At 36.6% G+C, this 27,004-nt stretch overlaps 1 protein-coding gene across 5 annotated transcripts in view; it reads left to right on the forward strand.

The window, feature by feature from the left end:
* The window catches only part of GTF2I (general transcription factor IIi), a gene marked incomplete at its 3' end in the record, with an annotated part of 95,946 nt that overhangs the window by 24,852 nt on the left and 44,090 nt on the right, over nt 1–27,004 (forward strand). For 2 of the 5 annotated variants that reach the window (XM_082670479.1, XM_082670481.1), the window contains exons 4-11: nt 1,196–1,330; nt 2,595–2,778; nt 2,947–2,975; nt 6,241–6,295; nt 6,790–6,833; nt 15,399–15,476; nt 24,112–24,171; nt 26,188–26,244. In XM_082670479.1, the coding sequence (XP_082526605.1) occupies nt 1,196–1,330; nt 2,595–2,778; nt 2,947–2,975; nt 6,241–6,295; nt 6,790–6,833; nt 15,399–15,476; nt 24,112–24,171; nt 26,188–26,244 (642 nt within the window). Of the gene's footprint in view, nt 1–1,195; nt 1,331–2,594; nt 2,779–2,946; nt 2,976–6,240; nt 6,296–6,789; nt 6,834–15,398; nt 15,477–24,111; nt 24,172–26,187; nt 26,250–27,004 lie in introns of those variants that run through there. The other 3 variants (XM_082670480.1, XM_082670482.1, XM_082670483.1) reach the window with 2 other exon arrangements.

A 27,004-nucleotide genomic window follows, 5' to 3' on the forward strand; every position in this document is an offset into this window, starting at 1 on the left:
ATGTAATGTAAATCACTTAGGTAATTTAAAATTTTCTAATAAAAAGTAAGGAGAAACAAATAATTCATTTTAGTCGTTGTATTTTAAACTGGTGTCTAAAACATCATTCAACATGTAATCAATATAAAAAAATTATCAGTGGGGTATTTTGCACACTATTTTTTGTACTGAGTCTTCAAAATCTAGTGTATATTGTAAACTTACAACACATCTTAATTCGGACTGGTCACATTTCAAGTGCTCAGTAACCACAGGTGTTTAGTGGCTATTGTGTTAAACTTTGCAACAAGAATGTTTTTTGTGGTGATAATCTTCCCATATTTAAGTTTGTAGTTAGTCTTAAGGTATCTTTCTATTTTAAAACTACTGTTACCTAATTTTTACTTTGTAGAATGGTTATAGCTACTCTTATTTCAGAGATAATCACCGTTTCTTATTATTTCCATTCAAGTCATTTATGTCTTTTAGGTGTTTATTTATGTTTTATATTTTAATTTTTTTAAAATTTTATTTATTTTTGTTTTGGCTGCGTTGGGTCTTCGTTGCTGTGTGCGGGCTTTTTCTAGTTGCGGCGAGTGGGGGCTACTCTTCGTTGTGGTGCATGGGCTTCTCATTGCAGTGGCCTTTCCCGCTTCGGAGCACAGGCTCAAGGTGTGCGGGCCTCAGCAGTTGCTTGCAGGTGGGCTCCAGAGTGCAGGCTCAGTAGTTGTGGCGCATGGGCTTAGTTGCTCCGTGGTACGTGGGATCTTCTCAGACCAGGGATCGAACGCGTTTCCCCTGCATTGGCAGGTGAGCTCCCACCCACTGCGCCACCAGGGAAGCCCCTAGGTGTTTATTTTATTTATTTATTTATTTATTTTGCGGTATGCGGGCCTCTCACTGTTGTGGCCTCTCCCATTGCGGAGCACAGGCTCCGGACGCGCTGGCTCAGCGGCCATGGCTCACGAGCCTAGCCGCTCCGTGGCATGTGGGATCTTCCCAGACCGGGGCTTGAACCCGTGTCCCCTGCATCGGCAGGCGGACTCTCAACCACTGCGCCACCAGGGAAGCCCTTGGTGTTTATTTTTAAAGTTCTTCCTCCTCCCTTTCCTTTCTGTCAAATCATAAATGTTAGTATTAGGAAAAAATATTCTTAGTAAAAAATCAAATATTGAGATAATGGATATGGACCTTATATATCATTAATATTTTACAGGTGTTGAAGAAGAAGAAAAGGCTGCAGAGATGCATAAAATGAAATCAACAACCCAGGCGAATCGGATGAATGTCGATGCTGTAGAGATTGAAACACTCAGAAAAACAGTTGAGGACTATTTCTGCTTTTGCTATGGTAGGGTTATACACTTGAATTTTCTAAAAGATATGTTATACAGTTGACTTTTCTAAAGGGCAGATCACATAATTGACTTAACATTCATGTAACATACTTTTACAAATGAATGGGTTAATTCCCAAATATTGGGTTAACATTACAAATGACCTTTCTTCCTTTTGTTTTTTTTTGGATAAAGTAGATTTCATGGAAATGACCTTACTTTCTAGTTCCAGTTTGTGGGAGCCCAGAAATAAATGTAGCTGTTAAAGGTTTTTTTTTTTTTTTTTTTCTTTTTTTCTTTTTTCTTTTTTTTTTGTTTTGTTTTTGTTTTGTTTTGTTTTTAATTAAAGAGCAGTTTTAAGGTTCATAGCAAAATTAAGAGGAGGGTACAGAGATTTCCCACATGACCCTGCCCAGCACATGCATAGCTTCCCCACTGTCAGCATCCCCACCAGAGAAACTACAGGACACATGACAGTCACCTAAAGACGGTGGTTTATGTTTGACATGCGTGCTGGTCTTACCAAATCCCTCGGAAAAACCACCTTTTGTTAGTCTAATTATGCAGTAAACAGCTCTTTTTAAGAATAAGGGAAAGAGGGGGAGGATATAGGTTGCACTGTGAGATTGTAGGTAAAACTCAACTCTGGGGAACGGAGTTTCTAGCATGTGTGGGCTCACTGATACAGACAGCTGACAGGATATATTCATTTGTGAATGTAGCATGTGTTTATCTAATAAGTTTTCAATGAGAATATTAGCCAAAAACTGCCTGGTGTGTTATGGTAACACTTGGGTTTGTCAGGGTTGCATGTTCTGAGGCTGAATTGCATATGAAAAGATTGTGTTATACCAGGGTGGGGCCGTTGTTCCTTTCCTTTTGCATGGATTTTATGTAAGTGTTTTATATCACTTTCATTTTGGCCTTTTGAATTCATTTCAGGTTTAGACTTCTGCTAACATGGGAATAGGGCCCTATAGTATTTGAATGTAGTTTTGAAATCAGATATTACAAAAATATGAATGCCGGGGAATTCCCTGGTGGCCTAGTGGTTAGGACTTCGGGCTTTCACCGTCGTGGCCTGGGTTCAATCCCTGGTTGGGGAACTGAGATCTTGTAAGCCACGTGGCCAAAAAACCCCAAAAAACCAAAAACAAAACCCACGAATGCCATCTGTTAAGCCATGATAACTAATGTTGGTTTAGTTTTTTCAAATCTTAACCATTTAATGATTATCCTTTTTTTTTTTTTTACCTCATCCCTGTCTCTTAACCTCAGGGAAAGCTTTAGGCAAATCGACAGTGGTACCTGTTCCATATGAAAAGATGCTACGAGATCAGTCAGCTGTGGTGGTGCAGGGGCTTCCAGAAGGAGTATCCTTTAAACATCCTGAAAACTATGATCTTGCAACCCTGAAGTGGATTTTGGAGAACAAAGCAGGGATTTCATTTATCATTAAGAGGTGAAGTACTTTTTCCCTTGCCCTCAACAGTTTATTCCTATAAAGTTGAATATTTAAGTTATGTTAATATGTTTTAAAAATTCTTCTTTACTGTAGAAGCCATTTAAATTTATGCTTTATGATAATTTTGTATATTTACATATAGTTTTTTGTTTTGTTTTAATGCAGACCTTTCCTAGAGCCAAAGAAGCTCCTAGGTAAGTGATTGTTTTGCTTACATGATAACAGGATGGATTCCTAAACCTGTTGTGTCAAATTTAATACATTTTAATGATTTCTCCTTTATTTTCTTTTTTTTTTTTTTTTGCGGTACGCGGGCCTCTCACTGTTGTGGCCTCTCCCGTTGCGGAGCACAGGCTCCGGACGCGCAGGCTCAGCGGCCATGGCTCACGGGCCCAGCCGCTCCGCGGCATGTGGGATCTTCCCGGACCGGGGCACGAACCCGTGTCCCCTGCATCGGCAGGCGGACTCTCAACCACTGCGCCACCAGGGAAACCCTCCTTTATTTTCTTTGAGAATATGTTGTAAGGCGTTTTGGAGTGGAGTGTTATGGTGTTTATATAAAACCAGTGAAAAGTCATTGAGCTGAAAAACCAGAGACTTGTTTTTTGTTTTCAACTCAGCTGCTTGCTTTATGATGTATTCAAGGTTTTATGTTTGCAATGTGTAAGGTCATATCCTGGATCTGCCCTCATTTCCCAGAATTATGAGTGATTTAATTTACATAGTGTTCACTGAGCAGGCACGGAAATATTGGGGATAAGATTGGGTGAAGAGGGGATACAAAACCATGTATAAGCATTAAAGCTTTTTAGTGCTGGTAGTCTAGTGGTGGAGATAAAAACCTGTAAAGTCACCACAAGGAGAGCACAGCGTACACATTGTAGGAATGGTTAGTGGAAGTTCGTTGGAGGAAGCCCAGGAAGATGTTTATGGGGAAGAGTGCACTTAAGATGGGTCCTTGAAGAAAGAAGAGAATTTCAATAGGACTTCCTTCTGGGAAGGCCAGACATTCCATTTGAAGGGAAAAGGGATATTTAGAAGACTAGTACCCTTTGGAGCCAGGGTTATTTGAGACTTTTAAAAGGAAATAACCGTTGTCATTGGCAACCCCTTAAGCAACGTAAACATGAAAGGGCAAAATAATATATAAACACCCAAGTGTATATTGTTTTCTGATAAGTAACCTTTGTTATTTTCACCATGATGGAAAGATTTATATATATATATATATTTTTAATAAATTTATTTAATTTTTGGCTGCATTGGGTCTTCGCTGCTGCACGTGGGCTTTCTCTAGTTGCAGTGAGCGAGGGCTACTCTTTGTTGCGGTGTGCAGGCTTCTCATTGTGGTGGCTTCTCTTGTTGCAGAGCACAGGCTCTAGGCGCGCAGGCTTCAGTAGTTATGGCACACGGGCTTCAGTAGTTGTGGCTCGCGGGCTCTAGAGCACAGGCTCAGTAGTTGTGGCGCACGGGCTCAGTTGCTCTGTGGCATGTGGGATCTTCCCGGACCAGGGCTCGAACCCATGTCCCCTGCATTGGCAGGCGGATTCTTAACCACTGCGCCACCAGGGAAGCCTGAAAAGATTAATATTTTAGAAGCTTTGTTGAGGTATAGTTGACATGCCATAAAATTCACACATTTTAAGTATATAGTCCCTGTAGTATATGGAATTGCTTTGGCAACTTAGTTGACCCTGTTTATTTCTGGACTTTCTACACAGTGAGTCATGTTGTATGTAAATCAAGATAGTTCACTTTGCAATCTGAATGCTTTTTATTTTTCAATTTTGTTGCTCTGGCAAGGATGTCCAGTGCAGTATTGAGTAGAAGTGGCCATAGCATATATTGCCTTGTTCTTGATACTAGGTGGAAGGCATTCAGGCTTTCACCATTCTGATGTTAGCTGTTGGTTTTTGTATATGCCCATTTTAAGATTGAAAAAGCGTAGATTTATTTGTCATATTTAAATTAAAATTCACTTTTTTTGTGATCAGTATTTTTTTCCCTGAAGTACTCTAAGTATACTAAGTAAACTAAGTATCCTTAGTTTGCTATTTGTATTTTATGAGGTCTTTGATTCTAGAAACTTGTTCTGAAACACTGGGGCCTGGTGGTTAATTAAAGAATATTTCTATAGGGTGTTTTATAATAATGAGTTGTCCAAGTGGGTGGGTTTGTATGACTCAGGTCTTTTGCCTTACCAGCTTTCAAAGTAATTGAAAAGTTGCAATTGTAATGGGATTGTATTTTCCAGTGTAAAAATTTTTTAGCAGGCTTATTGAGATACAATTGACATACAGTAAACTACACTTATTTAAAGTGTACAGTTAAGTTTTGACACATGAATATTCTGTGAAAACCATCACTGCAATCAGGGTAATGAAACATCCTTCACCCACAGGCTTCCTCACACCACACCCCTTGGTAATTCTTCTTTTCTTCTCTCTGCCTCGTCCCCAGGCAATCACTCATCTTCTTGTCATCAGCGTAGATGTGTCTGCATTTTCTAGATTTTTTTTTAATAGAAATGGAACCTTACAGTATGTACTCTTTTTTGTTTGTTTTGCTTCTTGTTTTGCGATTTATCCATGTTTCATGTATCGATAGTTATTTTTTTTTATTGCTGATTAGTGTTCACTGTATAGATATACTACAATTTGTTTACTCATTCACTTGCCCATGAATATTTGGGTTTCCATTTCTTGGCAGTTACAAAGAAAGCCACTATGATATTTGAGGGCAGGTTTTTATGTGGATATATATTTTCATTTCTCTTGGGTAAATACCTGAAAGGGAATAGTGAGATCATATGGTAGTTAGTTACCTATTTACCTTTTTAAGACACTGACAAACTGGTTTTCAATGTGGTTGTTCCAGTTTACGCTCCCACCAGCAGTGTGTGAATTCTAGTTGTTCTACATCTTTGTCATCATTTGGGCGGGGTGGGGGGGGTCAGTCTTTCCTCTTTTATTTTCACAAACATAAAATTCCCTATTTTATGTTGTGTAATTCAGTGGGTTTTAGGATATTTATAAGACGTACAACTATCACCCTGTCTCATCACCTCAAGAACACTGTATCTGTTAGCAGTTACTGTTTTCCAGTTCTTCTGATCCAGATCTACTCTTAATAGAAATCTGGCATCATTTATACATCGGTATTGTCTTATTCAGTAATAGTGTATTGGTGTATTTGTTTCACTGATAAGAATAAGAGCTTTCTCATTAAAGGGAGGGTTCTGGAGGGTTGAGGGGAGAAAAGCTGTTAGATGATTATCATCCCTATTTACCTTCCTTATAGGGGAGAACGAAGGACACTCTTAAACTACCACCATACTCATTCTGATGACCCAGAGCTGTGAACTCCCTTCCCCAGGTCATTCTGTATTTAGGACCTTTGAAAATATTAGTCATACTTCAAGTACTGGAAGAATCTAAATCTAATTTTCTTTGTACATAGGTGCTCGAGTGACGGTAACAGATGCTGAAAGGTCAATGCTATCTCCAGGTGGAAGGTAAAGCATATCTCATCAGTACTAATGAACCTCTACACCTCAGCAAGTTTTAGTGTTTAGATTATTGAGGTATTAGAATATTAAAAAACACTGTGTCACACATCTCAATGTTTAATAATGCAGTCGAATCTTTTGGAGGTCCTGTGAAAATGTACTTTTTGACTTAGTTTTGAATGGTAATAGTTCCTGGGTGAAGTTGATGTGATTGGTCTGAGGACCACGTTGTGAGTAGGAAGGCCTTATAGTAAAAAGACGGGTTTTGCTTTGTTGTTTTATTATACTTTTCCCTCCCATATGGTTGGTTGGAATTAAAGTACTAAATTCAGTTGACAGGTTATTTATGCAAGAAATAAATATGTAAATTTTAAAGTGAGTCAGTTTTGCATTGAGCTTGGTCAGGTGAATGAGTTTATACAGTGAGTTCCAGGACATGTGAGCACTGTGTGAGTGGCCCTCACAATGCAGAACTTCATCAGGGCTTCTTTTCCTTTCAGTTGTGGCCCCATCAAAGTGAAAACTGAACCCACAGAAGATTCTGGTATGTACTTGTGCTTTTAGACTCAATTATGAAATGTAAGAAGCCTTTTCCTTAATGTAGAAGGTTGTATTTTGACTCATTACTTATTGCTTTGGTGAGAAGTAGACAGAACAAATTTATTCCAAAGGTGATGTCGTTAATGTTACTGTATTATACTAAAACCCCAAGATAGTAATTTGTTTGACAAAGTGGTAGCTAGAAATTCATTGCTAATTACACATTTATAGACAAAATTTATTAATAGTTTTTTCCAATTACACAGGAATAATAATAATAAATGTCATCTAGTCCTATAGTGCTTTTTACAATAATCAATATAATATCGTCTTGACTCTGCCTTTTCCCATTGCATTCCCATTTTTTTTTTTTACTCCCCAGGGAAACTGTCTTTAACTCTAAGCTGTTTTTGGTATTTAATTCTTTATTTTCATTTTTATTATTTATTTTAAAAAATTTTATTAGCGTATAGTTGATTTACAATGTTAGTTTTAGGTGTACAGCAAAGTGAATCAGTTATAACATACACATATATCCACTCTTTTTCAGTTTTTTGTTTTTTTTTTTTTATGGCTGTGTTGGGTCTTAGTTGCGGCATGCAGGATCTTTTTTGTTGAGGTGTGCAGGCTCTTCATTGTGGCGTGCGGGCTTCTCTCTAGTTGTGGTGTGCGGGGTTTTTTTTTTTTTCCTGTCTCTCTCTAGTTGTGTGTGGGCTCTAGTCTGCTTCACGCGAGCTCGGTAGTTGTTGCACGTGGCCTTAGTTGCCCAACCAGGGATGGAACCCGCATCCCCTGCATTGGAAGGCAGATTCTTTACCACTGGACCACCAGGGAAATCCCGTTTTTTAGATTCTTTTCCCATATTTAGATCCGTTCCCATTACAAAGTATTGCTTAGTAATTCTTTATTTTTATATGTCATGCTCATACTATTTCATATACTTTTCTTTTTATAAATTTATTTATTTTTGGCTACATTGGGTCTTTGTTGCTGTGTGCGGGCTTTCTCTAGTTGCGGTGAGCGGGGGCTACTCTTCATTGTGGTGCGCGGTATTCTCATTGTGGTGGCTTTTCTTGTTGTGGAGCATGGGCTCTAGGCGCGTGGGCTTCGGTAGTTGTGGCGAGCAGACTCCGTAGTTGTGGCTCGCGGGCTCTAGAGTGCAGGCTCAGTAGTTGTGGCGCACGGGCTTGGTTGCTCCGCGGCATGTGGGATCTTCCCGGACCAGGGCTCGAACCCGTGTCCCCTGCACTGGCAGGCGGATTCTTAACCACTGCGCCACCAGGGAAGTCCTGTGGCTTTTCTTTTCTTAATGATGTCCTTCGAAGCCTAGAAGTTTTTAATTTTGATCCAGTTTTCCAAGTTTTTCTTCTGTCACTTTTTTTTTTTTGTGGTACGCGGGCTTCTTACCGCCGTGGCGTCTCCCGTTGCGGAGCACAGGCTCCGGACGCGCAGGCTCAGTGGCCATGGCTCACGGGCCCAGCCGCTCCGCGGCATGTGGGATCCTTCTGGACCGGGACACGAACCCATGTCCCCTGCATCGGCAGGCGGACTCTCAACCACTGTGCCACCAGGGAAGCCCTCTTCTGTCACTTTTGCCTTTGGTGTTACATCTAGAAAATCTTTGCCCAACCTAAAGTCATAACGATTTTTATACTTACGCTTTCTTCCTGAATTTATAGTTTTAACTCTTATATTTCGGTCTAAGAGCCATTTTAAGTTAATTTCTGTGCATGTTGTGATGTAAGGGTCTAAATTTATCTATCATTTATCACATTTATCATGTGAATATCCTGTTGTCCGAGCATCATTTGTTGAAAAGATACCCTTTCTCCATTGGATTGCCTTATTGGCATGTTTGTCAAAAATCAATTGACCAAGTTTACTTCTGCACGTTCAACTCTATTCCCCTGAACTCTAATGCCTATTCTTAGGCCAGTACCATACTGTATTTCATGTAGGTTTTTTTAAAAAAATTATTTATTTTTGGCTGCATTGGGTCTTCGTTGCTGCACACGGGCTTTCTGTAGTCGCGGCGAGCGGGAGCCATTCTTTGTTGTGGTGCATGGTCTCCTCATTGCGGTGGCTTCTCTTGTTGCGGAACACGGAGCTCTAGGCACGCGGGCTTCAGTAGTTGTGGCATGTAGGCTCTAGAGCGCAGGCTCAGTAGTTGTGGTGCACAGGCTTAGTCGCTTCGTGGCATGTGGGATCTTCCCAGACCAGGGCTTGAACCCGTGTCCCCTGCATTGGCAGGCTGATTCTTAACCACTGTGCCACCAGGGAAGCCCTTCATGTAGTTTTAAGGTTTGGTTTAATTTGTTGCCTATTAACATGGAAAATGAGAATATACTTACTTTACCACTTGTTTCCAATACTTCTTCCCTTTTTCCCACTTTTATCATAGAGGTAAATTGATTTTTACTATTCAGGTTCTTTTAGAACTGAGCATTGTCTTGGACATTTAATGTTTGCTTTCTTGCCATGTTCCATTTCTAGGGCAGAGTATTTTTGCTTATTTTAAAAACATACAGGTCTTCCTGACTTGATTACAATTTCATTGTGATAATTTATTGTTACTCTGTTTCTATGATAAGAGTCAGAATGAAAGCAACTTCATCTTTTAAAAATAATGTATCATTTTTAAAGGTCACCATATTATTACTAGGGATATATTTTTAAATTAGTCTTGGTGATTGGTAAGGAAAAAATGGATTTTTACAGTTTTTTCTTACTAAAGGCACATATAAACTATGATGTCTCCTGTTCGACCTCTTGCAGAGGATGGATGCCAATTGGTATTACGTTGTGTTACATCTGAATTCTCACTGTTGCAGGGCCTGTCACTGTGGGGCTTTTGCTGTACTCTTGGATTACTTCAGAAATTATCTTATGCAGTGAATTTCAGATTTAGAGTTCATCTAGGAACACGAGGATGATTTTATTAGAAAAATCTCTTAATTCACTTGAACTAATTACAAATAATATATCATTTAGGTAGATGATGAAAGGCAGCAGAAATTCTTAACATGATTGGGTGGAATATTATGTATAATTGTAAACGCCACCCCCTCGTGTTTAATAGTGAACCACAGGAAGCACTCCTCGTAAGACACTAGCACATTCTCATGTTTCTTACCAGTGTTCCAGATGACCAAACCATTACAAATAAGAGTAAGTAATTAGAAAATGCAGGGTACCATTAACTTTTACAGGTGATATGATTATGTATACAGAACACTAAAGAGAATCAACTAGAAAACTCCTAAAAACAAAACATCCATAATCTATTCTACTTCAAGAAGTGTTAAAAAGTCTGTGTTAAAAAGATAATAACAACTTAGATTAAAAGTGATTGAAAAAAAATTTAATAATCCTTTGAAAGCTTTCTAAGCAATAAAATTTGACTAGGGAAAAATTCTAAAAATTTTGTATGGCAGAATCAGCCAAAATGTATCAAAGGACATGTAAGAAACAGGGAATGGCTATTTGCAAGACAAATGACAAAGGGTTGTTTTACTTGACTTACAAAGAGCTAATCCAAGAAATAAATGACCAAAGATTCAAGAGAAAATGCTCAGTTTAGTTAAAGAAATGGAGATACAAGTCCAAGAAAGATAAAGTTTTGCACTCAGCAGATGGGCAGACATTAAATTCTGCTTATACCCAGTCTCAGTAAGGGTGTAGAGAAACAGGCAGTTTAAAAAATTCTTGATATGTGTAATAATTATTGCTGTCTTATGGAGGATACTTTGGTAATATCTCTCATTTGGAGATGCACATGTTCTTTGACCCATTGCTGCTTTGCAAAAAGAGCAATTAACCCGCAACTCCATTAGTGAATTCTGTGTTGTCTTTGAACACAGTGAGGCAATAGGTCTGTATCCACTGATGCACAAGTATCTATAAGACAGACTACTTGTTAGCTAGAGAAAAGCTAGATGTGATGAAAGAAATGAACAATATCGTAATGCCTTAAACTTTGTATTTAAAAATGTTACATTTTGAAATTATTGCAAGCTAATAAAAAACCTGCATGTATAACATAAGGACCTTTTTCCTGTGCCAATGTGATACCCTATCTTTTTTTTTTTTGGTGAGGAGGGAAAAGCAAGAACACCAGGTGTGTTTAGTGTGCAGCAGGAACACCAGGGATCTTTCCCAAAGCAGTGTCTCCCCTGTCACTCTTTTAGCTACTTCAGCGTGTGATTCTTAGAAGCAAGGATATTGTCCCACATTACTACAATATAATCATCAAAATAAGGAAGATAAATTACTCCTAATTCTCAAACCCTTTTCAGGTTTTGGGTTTGTTGGTTTGTTTGTTTTCCCATTAATGGCTTCTTCAGCTTTCTCAGGCTTTTCTGGTCTTCTATGACCGTGACACTTTTGAAGGAAGTATCTGATAGTTCCTCATGATTAGATTCATGTAATGCGTTTTTTGCAAAAATAGCACAGAAACGATGCCGTGTTTTTTTTTCTCCTTTCATATCAGATGGAAGTTGTTTTCTATTTATCCCTTTACTGAAGATATTATTTATGTGACCAGAGTTAGTTTTTCTAGGCTTCTCCACTGTAATTTCTTTATATTAATTGTATTTCCTTTGTAATTATTATATTCATGGGAGTTTCTCTGAGACTATGGAAATATATACCACTCATCAAACTTGCACTTGAAATTAATTCATGTATATTAGAGTACACTCTTTCTATTTTATAGTATATTTCTGTCTTATTCAGTATATTACAATTCATTATTATCATTATTTATTTTGATTTGCAAATAGTCCTTGCTTTGGCCATTGGGAACCACTTCAAGATGTCCCCCGTGTCCGTCCTTGTTTGTAAATATCCCCATTGTTTTTAGAGAACTGTTAATTTTTTGCTAAGCAAGGTTGTTAGGGTTCATCTTATTCTTTCCCTAATCCAGCACTAGAGTCAGCCCTGGTTCCTCACTGTGGAGAGTGTTATTTATTAAGAAACCATAACCTAGGTGTTAGATGTTCTTATTGCAGTTGGGATGTCATTGCTTCTAAGTGGACAAAGCTGGGGTATCTGTTTATCTGTATTTACATACACATAATTATATACATACATACATCCATTTACATCTATGTTTTTTTCATGCCCATATCTTCAGTTCCACTCTTGACACCCCAAGGTTTTTTCCCTCCCTTTCCTAGAGAGTATTCTTTGTCGCAGTTAGAATCATAGCAACCAGATATTCTCAGTATGTTTATGTACTTCGTTTAAGCCATGTCTTATTGCCAGCCTCCTTGCCTTGCTGACACTTCGACATTCTTTGTTGGGCTGTCACCACTCCACTCATGCTTGTCCCCCATTTGTCTCAGTCTCCCAGACCTGTTACTCAGTTTCCTCTCCCCCCTCATATAAATAGTCTCATTCTGCTATCCTGCTTTGGACCATCAAACCTCCCCGATGCAGCTGCCTATCTTGGTCAGCGTAATCTAATGGCATTTGGAATGAATTGGTGGGGTAAGGAGAAAGAGAACTCTGTGTGTATGAGTATATGTGAGTGAATGAATGAGACCTATTTATGTATGTTATTTTTAGGGAGGTCTGCAAGACAGGCATTGTTGAATTCTCCTTTTTGGGAATAAGTATTTGAATCTATTACTCTCTTTGTTTTACAGAAGTTTTTTTCTTTCCCCCCTTTTTTCCATGTCACAGGAAATTTCGATTTTCGGTTTAGTTTTTAGTTTATTGTGCTGAAATCACCGTTTCACAGATCTTCTCCCCTTTATTTATATATTCCTTTCCTGAATAGTTTGCATCCAAAAAAAAACATGCTGACTGGAGAAAAATCATATTTTTGGAATTCTTTATCCATCTTAATTATAGATATAATAGTACATATCACTATCATAGAGGTTTATTTTTTCTGCCTTACACTTTGTCTTTATATTCCTTTGTGTGTATGTGTGTCTTAACTTTTCTTGCAGTTTCTTTTAAAATTTCCATTTTATTTTATTTTTTATATTTCTTGAGCATAACAGTTGTGGTCTATTTAGGAGAAAACAGCCATACCAGTTATTTGAACCATACCAGTTATTATTATGGAAAAAATTTACAGATTAATTAGTTGTAATAAAAAGGACTATATACTAAGGTATCATGTAAGTAGTGACTCAAGGAATTGGCTGTCACCCCTAAAACTTCGCTTCTGATTTCTAAGGTGGGATGCTATTTGGATGGTACTGGTGTTATGTGGGGGACATGTTGAAACTGGTTCTGGTTGTGTTGGGAAACTTGTAAGGTGGATCCAGGTGTTGCTATGGGAAGGGTCTGCTTTCACTAGATTAAAGGAATATACCAAGGAGTGAGTGACCCTGATGGGAACAGGATGCAGCAAGCCAAAAGAAAGATGCAAGTTCCTTTTCCGTCTTCTAGCCTTGTAGCCTCCTTATTCTATTCCCTTGTGGCAGAGATTCTCAAGGAACCAACTGTTTTGCAGTCCATGCGTCAGAAGAGTCTAAGAGGGCAGGTCTGGACCTGAGGCAGCAGCTTAATGACTCACGCAGGCTACCCCTTTGGCTACATGGCATCCACACACACCTCCGCATATTTAAACCTTCATGTAACAACTAAACAACGGTTCCATCTGACGGGATGCAACTTTCCCTTCCTACAGAGGGAACCGTTTTCGCCCTTGTTCTAATAGTCATTGTACCGTCTCTGGGAGACTAATTTACTACCCAGTCATGGGCTATGTTAATTACTCCTCAAATATACCCCCAACCTATTTATTCTCTTATCTAAAGGCTAACCGGCAAAGGAAACCTCCAACAAAATTTTTGTAAAATAATAATGGGAAGGAGAAGAGAGAATAGTTAATATAACCAAACATATAATATTTACAGAAACACACATACTCATAACAAGGAAGAAAACATGCAGTGTCCCCATTTCTGCAGCTTGTCACAAGAATTCATACCTTTCTTAATTCATTACCCATTATATTATGTTTTCTTTGCCTTCAGCCAGGACCCTATCTGGTAAGATTCTTTACCTGGTTGAGGTGACCCAAACCTTCATTCCACAATGGATCTGCCTTTTTTGTTTGCTTTGATTTTCTATTAACTTCTGCTAATGAGCATGGAAGTACTAGACACCCCACAGAATCCCAGGGTTTCCAGACAAGTTCCCTACCACCATCTTCTGGCAGCAAACCAACCTTCCATTGGTGATTGCTGTCCATAGAGTAACCCCCTTCTTTGCTTGTGGCTTCAGGGATAAATGTCCTTTATTAGTATATCAAACTAACTCTCTTTTTGAAGTATTTCTTCAGTTGAAAATACTCTGTACAAACCTTCTAAAGTCACATAGCACCAGCTCAATATTAAGTCCATGATGGGACTGGTATGATTATAGCTGATATCTTAGTCTGAACTGTGTACATACACCCATCCACTGTTGATTTCTTAAACTTGTCTGAGAGTATCATCTACTCCTGACATTGCAGATGAGAAAGAGAGAGAGTAGGAACTGCAATCATTTGGTGAAATCAGCCTTTCATTTCTGAAAGCCCCTCCTGTGTAACCCTTTGAGGCTCCCCAGCCAAGGGCTCTTTGTTTTTGAATATATGGGGAATATGTCTTTATTAAGAATTCATTAAAGAATTGGTTAAGAATCTTCTTTCTTAAAACTTTTAATTGAAGTATAATGTATGCAAAGTATAAGTGTATATATGCTCAATAAATAAAAAGTACACACGCCTGTAACCTAACATTCATTGATACAGAACATTAATAACACCCCAAGAAGGTCTTCCCCCTCTCATTACTCTCCTCCCAAAATCAACTGCTTGCCTGAGTGTTTTTTTTTTTAACCTAAGGCTTGTGCATTTTAATTTTTCTTCAGCTTTCTTGAGGGATAATTGACATTACTTGAGTTTTAACAACATAAATTTCTTTTCTCTAATTTTGAACTCCCTCTACATGGAATTGTAAGATATGCACTCATTTATATCTGGCCACAAAGGTGTACGTCAAATTATTTATCCTCATTGTGGGCAAAGTGTTATGCTGAAAGGTATGGTTTGTTACCCTTGTTAAAAAAGGGATATATTAAGAGGGGGGGAAAATTAATGTGTCTCATTATTAAAATGGTTATGCCATATTTACTCTGGAATAGCGAGTTATTAAAATTTATGTTTGCAGGTGATTTTCAGTGATTTATAAAAATACTTTTAATATTGAGTGAAAATAGGGTGTGAGTAATTTTTTTTAATTGCGAAGATCAGAACTTGTTGGAGAACAAATTTAGCGTTAAATAATCCCAGAATATTAGTAGTGTGGTTAAAACTACGACACTAGTAGTTGGTAGTACTATTAGTACTACCACTAGTACTACTAGTAATAGTAGTCTAGGTTGGGTTTTAGGTTGTTTTTGTCCTCCTGACGACGCCTAGCAAACTTTTGTCTTTTGAAAGCCTTTAAAATATGTATGCATTATTCTGCATTATTAGGAGGGCAGAAGGGATTTCCCTATACTGTCTGAATGCCCTGAAGTGTAATTATATAATTTAATTTAAAAAAATAATTTGTTTTTACAGGCATTTCTCTGGAAATGGCAGCTGTGACAGTAAAGGAAGAATCAGAAGATCCTGATTACTATCAATATAACATTCAAGGTAATACTGTTTAATACAGTTTTTCTTTCCAGAAGTTATTGGTGGTTAAAATTAAAATTATTTAATTGCCCGAATTCCTTAGATACTATTTTATTGATTGGTCCTTTGGTCCTTGACTAGCATGTATACTTGTAATTTATCACTGAAATAAAATAGATTTCAAAAACGGGGCACTAAAATAAACTCAGTTTACAGGGGAAATGTTAAATAGTCATTCATATTCTTAAAAGGACAAGCAAAAGTTGTGGCACAATTTAGAATTCAATTTGAATTTTCAGTTATTTGCAAGGCATAAGAGGTCTTCTAAACGTTTAATATCTCTGTGCAATAAAAATAACTTTGCACTATCACTATGTTAAAAATCTATAAAAGATAAGACATTAATTTTAGGTATTTATCATCTTGTTCTGTAGCTGCTTGATTATCAAGAGGGAATTAAAGGTCATAATTTCACAATGCAGTTTGCTTTTATGCTTTGATGGGTTTTAGTTTAGAAGAACATCTATAGTTCATGGTAAGTTTAATTTTTATAGATGCATAAAGTATATTAAACATTTAAAGTATAAGATCTGATTGGTTTTATGTATATACCCATAAAACTATCTTCACTGCAGTCAAGATAATGTCCATAACCCTCAAGTTCCCTTGAGTCTCTTTGTAATTCACAGCCCTCCCCAGCCAACCACTGATCTCTTTTCTTTAATTTTAGATTAATTTGCATTTTTAAGAAATTTATGTAAATGGAATCAGCATAAAGTATGTACTGTTTTCTTGGGGTGGGGAGCTATGACTTCTTAAATTCCACATAATTGTTTTGAAATTTCATCCATAGTGTGGCATTTATCGACGGCTAATTCCATTTTATTGCTGTTATTCCATTGCTCGGCTGTACCACAATTTGTTTATCCCTCTGTCTATTGATGGACATTTTGGTTGTTTCCAGTTTGGGGCTATTAAAAGTAAAGGTGCTGAAACATTTGTTTGGAAATACGCCTTCATTTCTCTTGAGTAGATCCCTAGAACTGGAATAGCTGAGATATATGGTAGGTATTTAAGCTGTTCTCCACTGTGCTTTTACTATTGTACATTTCCATAAGCGGGGACAATAGTTCTAGTGGCTCCACATCCTTACCAGCACTTGTATGGTCCGCATTACTATTTTTAGCCACTTCAGTGGATGTCTTATGATACCTCTTTTTGGTTTTAATTTGCCTTTGCTTAATAGGTTTAGTTCATTTAAAAAGATAAGGCTTTATCAGTTCTGGAGTATTATAAAAAAGTTATGAATAAATTTGTTCTGTTTGTAATCATGTGAATATCTGTATACAGATATTTGAATTTCATAATTTTTATCTGTCAGATTTGAATATTTTATTGCTTGTGATGTTAGTAATCACATGGCTAAAAGGTTGGGTTAATTCTGAGGATTTTTAATTAAAAAGTTAAAAATTTGGGAAATATTTAGCCTTTATAGCAGTTGTTGGTACCTTACTAACATATTTAATAAATATTGTTTAATAAAATCTTTTTAGCACATTATATTTAATTTTTAAAATAAAATGTCTGCCTTTATCTTTGGTATTGCCTTTTTTAACTTCGCTGTTACTAGGCAGGATTATAGAAGCTTTTTTTTCCCCCCTTTGAAATAGGGAGTGTGAGTGATTTAAGTAATGAGTGGAAATCAGATGTTTATAGAGGAAAAGATTGCTGAAATGATAATATTTTAAGCGCAGCTGAAGAAGGTGGGAGCCAGACTATTAGTTTTTCATCTAGGCTGAGAGATACAGTCCATGCAGTTTGGGTACTTCTCTTAATAATTAAGCTTTGGCAATTCTTTGTATATTCTGAATAAAAGTCCTTTGTGATGTGATTTGCAAATAGGTTAATTTGATGGTGTCCAACTTAGTGCTTTTTTTTTTTTTTTTCCCCTTATATGAGTTGTGCTTAAGTATCATAGCTAAGAAATCTTGGTCTGACCCAGTGTCACAGAGATTTTCTTCTGTGTCATATAAAAGTTTTCATAGTTTTACATTTAGGTCTGTGATTGGTTTAGACCTAATTTTTTATAGTGTGCAGAATACCATGTTCAAACTTAAGGCATACAGATATCCAGTTTTTCCAGTACCTTTTGTTGAAATGACTGTTCTTTTTTTTGTTTTGTTTTGTTTAATTTATTTTTGGCTGCGTTGGCAGGCTTTCTCTAGTTGTGGCGAGTGAGGGCTACTCTTCGTTGCGGTCTGCAGGCTTCTCATTGGGGTGGCTTCTCTTTGTTGCAGAGCACGGGCTCTAGGCACGTGGGCTTCAGTAGTTGTGGTGCACAGGTTTCAGTAGTTGTGGCTTGCAGGCTCTAGAGCATAGGCTCAGTAGTTGTGGCGCACAGGCTCAGTAGTTGTGGTGCACAGGCTTAGTTGCTCTGCGGCATGTGGGATCTTCTTGGACCAGGGCTCAAACCCGCGGCCCCTGCATTGGCAGGCAGATTCTTAACCACTGCGCCACCAGGGAAGCCCAACGACTGTTTTTTTTCTATTTTATTACCTTTACATCTCTGTCAGTTTTCTCGAGAATATTCTGTTACATTGATCTGTTTCTATCTTTTTCCAAAATTACATTGTCTTGAGGACTATAGTTTATATAATAAGTCTTAAAATCAGATTGTGAGAGTCCACCAAAATTATCCTTCTTTTTCAACATTATTTTGCCTATTTTAGCTCCTTTTCCTTTTCATATAAATTTTTAAAATCAGCTTATTGATTTGTTCAAAAAGCCCTGTGGGGACTTTTTTTTTTTCGGTACGTGGGCCTCACTGTTGTGGCCTCTCCCGTCGCGGAACACAGGCTCCGGACGCGCAGGCTCAGCGCCCATGGCTCACGGGCCTAGCCGCTCCTTGGCATGTGGGATCTTCTCGGACCGGGACACGAACCCATGTCCCCTGCATCGGCAGGCAGACTCTCAACCACTGAGCCACCAGGGAAGCCCGGCTTCTTTTTTTTTAAGAGTTTTTTTTTTTTAATTATTTTATTTTTGGCTGAGTTGGGTCTTCGTTGCTGCGCGCGGGCTTCTCTAGTTGCGGCAAGCAGGGCTACTCTTTGTTGCAGTGCGTGGGCTTCTCACTGCGGTGGCTTCTCTTGTTGTGGAGCATGGGCTCTAGGCACGCAGGCTTCAGTAGTTGTGGCACATGGGCTTAGTTGCTCCACGGCATGTGGAATCTTCCCGGACCCGGGCTCAAACCTGTGTCCCTTGCCAATGCAAGGCAGGCGGATTCTTAACCACTGCGCCCCCAGGGAAGCCCAAGATTTTTATTTTTATTTTTTTTGATGTGGACCATTTTTAAAGTCTTTACTGAATTTGTTATAATATTGCTTCAGTTTTATGTTTTGTTTTTTTGGCCGGAGGCATGTGGGATCTTCTTACCTCCCCAACCAGGGATCAAACCTGCACCCCCTGCATTGGAAGGCGAAGTCTTAACCACTGGACCACCAGGGAAGTCCTTCCGCCTTCCCCCCACACCACCACCGTGGGGATTTTGATGGAGATTGTGCTGAATCTATAGACTAATTTAGGTTGAATATCTTAATATTGAATCTTCTGATTCATGAGCATGATATATGTATCTTATCTATTTAGTTCTTTCTTGATTCCTTTCATCAGTGCTTTGTTTTCAGCATACAGGTCTTGTACATATTTTGTAAGATTTATATCTAAGTATTTAATGTTTTTCAGTGTTATTGTAAATGGTGTACTGTTCTTTTACAGTTTCAGTTTCCAACTTTATTGCTAATATGTAGAACTACAGTTGGCTTTTACATACGGACCTTGTATCTTGTGACCTAGTTAAAATTCATTTATTAGTATAGCAACTATTTGGGAAAAAAATCTTTGGGATTTTGTAAGTAGACAGTATTATTTCTTCCCTTTCATTTTCTTGTGTTAATTGCACCAGCTCTTCAACATTCCAGTGTTACGTTGAATAGTAGTGAGAGTAGGCATCCTTACCTTGTTTGCAGTTGTAGAAGGAAATCTTTTCTCTGTGAAAGCTGTAGGCTTTTTGTAGTTGCCCTTCATCAGATTGAAGAAATTTTCTTCAGTTCAGAGTTTGTAAAGAGCTTTTATGGTGATTGGTTGTTGAATTTTGTGAAAGGTCTTTTCTGTATCTCTGGAGATGATTACATCATTTTTCTCGTTTAGTCTGTTAAAATGGTCATCAACATTAATTTTCAAATGTTGGTTCTGACTAATATCTCTTAAGAACATTTTCAAATGTTCTTAGGAGATACTAGTTAGAAGTTTCTTTTCTTGTAAATGTCCTTATTTGGTTTTGGTAATACTGGCCTAAGTGAATTGGGAAATGATATATTTGAAGAATTTTTTTGTAGAATTGATATTATTCCATTTCTGTATATTTTTGGTAAAATTTGCCAATGAATCCACCTGAACCTTGAGGTTTCTCTAATGGAAAGTTTAAAAATTTGCTCCATTTTTTAATTTTAAAATTTCTTTTAATCATTGTAGGTCTGCTCGGGTTACAGATTTCTTCTTAAGAGTCGGCAGTTTGTGTCTTTTAAGGAATTTGTCTACTTTGTCTTAAGTTTTCTTTCTTTTTTAAAATTTTAACATTTGCAGGGTCTGTAGTAATTTAATTATAGTGATTTGTGTCTTTTTGTTTGTTTCTTATTGGTCATTCTAGCTCACTCAGGGCTTTGTCGTAAAACTTGGCAATGTTGACATTTTGATCAAACAATTCATTGTTGTCAGTATCTGTCTTATGGTCTGCATTGTAGGATGTTTAGTATCCTCCCTGGCCTCTTCCTGCTAGATGTATACCAGTAGCATCTCCCTAGTTGTAACAATCCACAATGTCTCCAGACGTTGCCATATGTCCCTTGGGGACAGTATCACTTCCAGTGGAGAACCATTGCTCTTGCTCTAGAACTTTCTCAATTTTTTTCTTTCTTCCTCAAAGATCTAGCTTTTACAAAATTTCAGTGATTTTTTGCTCTTATGTTTCTTTCTTTCTTTCTTTTTGGTTGCTTTAATTTTAATTTGGTTTTATTTTATGTTTCTTAAGATGGGAGCTTAAATCATTGAAATATTTTCCAATATAAGTACTTAATGCCGTAAACTTCCCTCTTAAGCATTAGTTAACTGCACCCTATAAACTTTGGTTATTTTCATTCATTTCAAAACATTTTCTAATTTCCCCTTTGTCCTCTGGTTTACATAGAAGTGTAGTCTTTTCTTTTCTTTTCTTTTCTTTTTTTTTTGGCAGCACTGCATGGCTTGTGGGATCCTAGTTCCCTGTCCAGGGATCGAACCCAGGCCCTCGGCAGTGAAAGTGCAGAGCCCTAACCACTGGACAGCCTGGGAATTCCCTGTAGAAGTGTAGTCTTAATCTCCACATACCTGTGGACTTGTCAGGTAGCTTTGTTACTGATTTTTAGTTTATTTCCATTATGGTTGGAGAACATTCTTTGTATAATTTCAGTTATTTCAGCTTTGTTAAGGTTGTTTGATGGTCATTCAGGCCTGCTATATCTGCACTGGCATTTCTCTTTACTTCTATCCACTACAAAAGTATTGAAATCTCCAACTGCCTCTGTCTATTTCTCCTTCCAGTTCTTTCACTTTGCTTCATGCATTCTGAAGATCTGTTGTTAGGGATCACTATGCTAGAAGCTCCTTTTCCCTTGGACTCCTTTCCTGGCAGCCTCTTTCCAGTGCAGACCGTTGTCCTGATTTGTAATAACCTAGGTTAGTTTTGTTTGTTTTTGTAGTTCATATAAATAGAATCCGTCAGCATGTATCAGGCTTCTTCTGTAAACATGTAATTTGTGAGACATTTTGTTGGGTGTACTTGTAGGTCCATTATTTGCATTGCTGTATTGTACAGTCATCCTTTGGTATCCACAGGGGGATTGGTTCCAGGGCCACCCCCCCAGTATCAAAACCCACAGATGATCAAGTCCCTTATATAAAACGGTGTAGTATTTGAATATAACCTACAAACGCCCACCCCTATACTTTATTTAAATCATCTCTAGATAACTTAAATACCTGATACAATGTAAATGCTAAATAGTTGCCAGCATGCTGCAAATTCAAATTTTGCATTTTGGAACTTTCTGGGATTTTTTGTTCCCAATATTTTTGATCCATGGTTGGTTGAATCTTCAGATGCTGAATGCAGGGATACAGATGGCTGGCTGTATTTCTAAAATGCTTTTTTGAAATGTTTAAAACCCACAAACATAATATACATCTGTCCATGTTTACTGAATCTTACATGATATAACATGTTAACTATGTTATTGACACCCTTCTTTAGGCCCTTCCAATTCCCAGTTTTTTCTCTGTTCCTCCTGAGTTAACCATTTTCTTGAAATTGAGGGTTGTCCTTCCTGATAACGATTTTATATTTTAAATGCATATACATTCCCACGGAAATATCTTTGTATGTGTATCCAGGCACCTACATTTTATGTGTTACATTTTCTGTTTTTAAGCGTGACTCAAATGGTATCATACTGTATATGTGTTTTGTATATGTTCTTGTATGTCATTCAGTACAAGTTTTTGAGATTGACCTATTTTTGTCACGTACAAATTTAGTACTATCATTGCGACAGTTACCTGTGTGATTATGCTGAAGTTCATGTGTCCATTCTCGCACTTAAAATCATTTATGTTTTCTTCCAAAACTTTCGGTATTCCAAAATAGGCTTGGACACATCTCTGTGTACCTGTCAGTTTTCCTCTAAGATGTTCTCAGATGTGAGCGTTGGGAAAATGATTTGTCTGCAGTGACTGTTAGACACTCCCGGAGTTGTGCGGGTGAAGTGTGCTGCTGATCTTACGACAGAGTCCAAGTCATTTGCTATTATAACATGTATGGTTAAAAGTAAACAACATAATGTGGTAGTATAGTGATATGTGAAGGTATGCTGGGCAAATATTAACCAAAAGAAACCAAGTTTAGTAATATTAATTTGAGGCCAAAAAAGAAAAAGATAACAAATATGAAGAGTAAGACTATATAATTTATATACTAATAAGTCATTAAGTTAATAGGATAATCATTAATTTGTATATACCTAACAATGTAGCCTCAAAAATCTAAATAAAGAATTGATATAATTTGATACAATTGATAAATTTGTAAATGGAGTCATGTGGGAGATTTTAACAAATGATGAATGCTTATAAATGGTAAATAGAGTATTTGAACTCTGAAATTTACAAACATAAGCTAGTTGTTGTACATCCAGAACTCTTTACCCAGCAAATAAATGTTTATTTACAAAACATGGATCTTTTACAAAAGTTGACTTTATAGTTGTTCACAGGTAGCCTTAAAGAATTCCCCGAATATAATGTAATTAGTTAACTTAGAAGTCAATAATAAGCATGTTATTTAAAATAGAAATTCTATACAGTGGGAATCCTAAGAAATACACTTTTGTTGACTTAAAGAGGACCTAATTAAAATAATTTAGAACAGAACAATATCGATAATGATACATAGCTAGACTTGTGGAAAAGCAGCTAAAGCAGTATTTAGAAGTCAGTTAGTACATTAGCTATCATTTAATTTATTTCTTCTGTATATTTTTACCCAGGATCACATGACTAGGAGGCAGTGAATCTGGCATTTGAATTCAGGTGTCTTTCATTTATCATCTTGCTCTTAGTTGAGATTCCAAATACAAATAATTTTTCTATTTTCTATGAAATTGTTTTCTTCTATGCTGTGTCCTTTATTTATAATGTGTAGTTTTGTGCCTCTTCGTGAAATCCGTCATGCATTTGCAAAGCTTTTCAAAAGTCTTATTTTCCAAAAAATATTCAGAGGTAGTGAAGTGGTTTGTATTCATATTAATGCAAGGACATGTTTATGATAAGTAGTCATTGAAAACACAATGTTTTGTTCTCTTTTAAATCTATTACTTTCACTAAAAGCATAATACATGCAGGTGTGTTGTCAAAATCTATAGTATTCTGTGAAGGTTTAATTAACAACAAAATACGTTGTATGTTAATAATTCGGAAAAACCACGTTAAGTTATTAAAAAGCGTTTATGGATCTTCAGGAAGGGAGGATTCTGAATTAATTGTCATGTTTCTATTTCAGTGGAGATTCAAGCTTATTGATAGGTTAATTGCGTTATTTTAGAGGTTCTGAGGAAGATGTAACAATTTGATTCTGCATTTTTGTTTAGTATGACAAAATATTAAGCCAAATATTTGGTAAGGAAGAAACAAATGCACCTTGTAAGATATATCTGCCCTTATAATCTGTATGAAGTAAAAGTTGCAGTTTGCTGTCATGAACATTACCCATATCCACCATTTTAGACATATTGTTCCCATTCAATTCATGTCGAGTTAGTCATTTTCAAAATTTCTTTTGACTGTCTATATATGAGTTTATCTGAATACACCTTTTCCATTCACTAAGACCATAAATTGACACCATTCATTTTGTCAGTCTTTTTTTTTCTTTTCTTTTCTTTTTTTTTTTGCCTTTTTTGTTCATGAAAAGGCTGTATTATTCCATATCTCTCGCCCAAATTTGTTTGCTGAAGTGACCCAAAATACATTTTTGGGATTACTTTTGAAGTATTATCTTTGTATCCCAAAGCAGGCCCTTCTGAAACTGATGATGTTGATGACAAACTCCCCCTTTCGAAGTCTTTGCAAGGTATAACTTTTTCACTTCCATTTTCCCACATACTGTTCTTATTTAATGTTTCTTTATATTGGACAGACTGTGTTTTAGTATTTATATCTGTATTATTACTTTTCTAAATGGAAAAGGAAAAAGAAATGTATTGGCCTTTTTTTTTTTAAACATATAAATGAACTTCACAAGCAACAATTTTTCAAAACCAATTTTCCCTTTTGTGAATCTAGTAATGAATCTCGAAATGGGTACATGACACACTTTCATATTTAAGGTAAAGTACACATTTATACCTTATATCAGAATAGTCAGAAATAAGGCTTATATTGCATAGTTAGTAATGTAAATATCAATAAGGTCATGTTGATACTTAGTTTTTAGAAAGGTTGTAAGATATCATTTGTAAATCCCTAAGTTTATTGATTGAATACCTCTTTGGGAATTTCTGTGTAGTGTTCCCTAACTTGATGATCATAGGCTGTTTGTGATGGCTTTTACTTTACTTCTGTCTATTCTGGCTTTTAGCTCATAAGATTTATTTTATTTAGCTATACTTTTAATATAAATGTAATTGCTTATTTCAGATTTTTAAAGAACAAAAAGTACACGTAGAATCATTGTTTACATAATACTCTTGTAATATTCTGACCGGGTGGGACAATCACCTTAATTTTTCTTATTCTTACCCAATCTTGCCTTTTTAAGTACTGGCCTCTTCTCCGTTATCTCTCATTGTTTTGACCTCACATTTTTGTTTCTTTGGCATTATAGTCAAAGAACCCAATGCTCCATAAATTCAAATGTTAACGTTTAATTGGGGGGTGGGGACTGTGTGTTGATAAAGTGTATTTAAGAAGTTAAATAAAGAAATAATTCATGGCTACAGATTTATAGATTTATCTAGTGTTTTGAGCTCAGGTGAGTTTTCAGAACATGAAATAAGTGGAAAAGAATCCCAAGATAATTATAGCAGCATAAAGTTAGACATTGAAAACCAAAAACATTTTGTCTTTGCATGGCACTTTAAATTCAGAGGTGCTAGGCACTGAGGGACAGTGTTTGTAGTCAGTGCTCTTTAAAAATCAAGATAAAGTGTATTTGAAACCTGTGTCTGGGAATTGTACCTTTCTTTAATTAGTTACCAATGGATGACAAAATAGACCTGATTTTGCTTCCCCTCCCGCTTTGTGCTTTATTCTTCCTTATAGGTAATATATTTTTATTTATACACGAATGCAGTGATTTTCAATCTTTTCTATGTTAGTAGCTCAGACATTTAAGGACAGGATAAATATTCTGGGGCAGTTTGGGCACTTGTCCTAATTGGCTCTCTTGGGTTTTAGATTACTTCTTTCCTATTTATGAGTAAAGCTTCTTCTCTGGTAGGATGAGCCTGTTTACCTTTTGACTGCCTAACCTGATACATTGCTTTATGTTCCAGTTTTTAGAAGCAGGCAGATTATATTACCTGAATTAAAATGCTTTTGAGACTAAAGGTAGTATCTTAAGTTTTAACTTATGAGTTTCCTTTAAGTGCAACTTTGATTAAATAATGGGGATTGAGTTTCCATAGCTTCCACCATAGTAAAAATGGAAAGCAGGAAACATTTCACAGCCCAACCTGAACTTGTTTATCTAGCCTTGATAGAGTCTATGAGCAAAGAAGAAATTTACTCTGGTGTGTGTTTTTGTGTGTGTGTCATTGACAGATGAGCATGGCACTTTGAAACATACTATTCTACTTCTCAAATTCTAACATCTATCAGTAATTATATTGTGTAGTTCCAGTAACTAATAGTAAATCCCCAAACCTACTTCGGTTTAATCTATATATTTACGTTTTAAAATAATTTTTTGAGCTTTCATACAGAAGTGTTACATGTTTTTCTGAATTAGATAACATTGTTTGTATTAACTGCTAAGGAGTTAAGGAATCAGTTTGTATTCATGTTATTATTTGCATTGTTACCTAGTATCTCTTCTTCCAATATCAGTCTTTATTGGTTTATTATATGTGGTATATTTTCTTTTTAGGAAGCCATCATTCTTCAGAGGGCAATGAAGGAACAGAAATGGAAGTACCAGCAGAAGGTTAGATAAAGGGATTATTACTTTGCTGTATTTGTTGTTCTGTACTATAGAGAATATTATCCTTAAAACACCTTATTTGGAAATGAAATGATGATTGTTATGGTATGCCTTCTTAGCCAACAGGTTGTTTTTTTAGTCCTAAGATGATATTTAATATACCTCTTTTACTATACTGAATAATAGAGCATATGGGGAGGAAAACTTAAGTGGTAAGTACAACTCTTCGTGATGCAAAATGCTGCCCATTTTTTCTTGGTCATTTTTTGCCATATTTTGAAAGAATGGTTTTAATAGTTAGAATTAAAATTATTACTGGCTCTGTTCATATTTCATTTTAAAACATACTATTAGTACCATTTTTTTAAGTAGGGTAATGTATTCTCCATACGATTAATGAAAGAAAGATCTCCTCTCGGCTCATTTTTATATCCACAGCCACTCCGTGGACTGCTTGTCTCTTAGCCAGCCATCCTCCTTTGATTGTAGGATTGAATGGATATTCAACTATGGTACAGCTTTTTTAGTTATTGGAATCTTGAGTTAAACGGTTACCATGCAGAATGGCTTCCTGTTGCTAAGCCGTTTAGATAGTTCCAAAAGAATTTTTGTAGATTTCTTCCAAGGAAAATAACTGGTTAAGGTAACTGGACATTGTTTTAGAATTATTATTTCTCACATAAACTGGTTGTGTCAAGCCTTATTTTTTTAAGAATAAAAAGGAACTCTATTCTGTACCTTTTTATTCCTTATATTTGCTTTT

This window comes from Grampus griseus (assembly GCF_964374135.1).
Source record: "Grampus griseus genome assembly, chromosome: 14".
Lineage (NCBI taxonomy): Eukaryota > Metazoa > Chordata > Mammalia > Artiodactyla > Delphinidae > Grampus > Grampus griseus.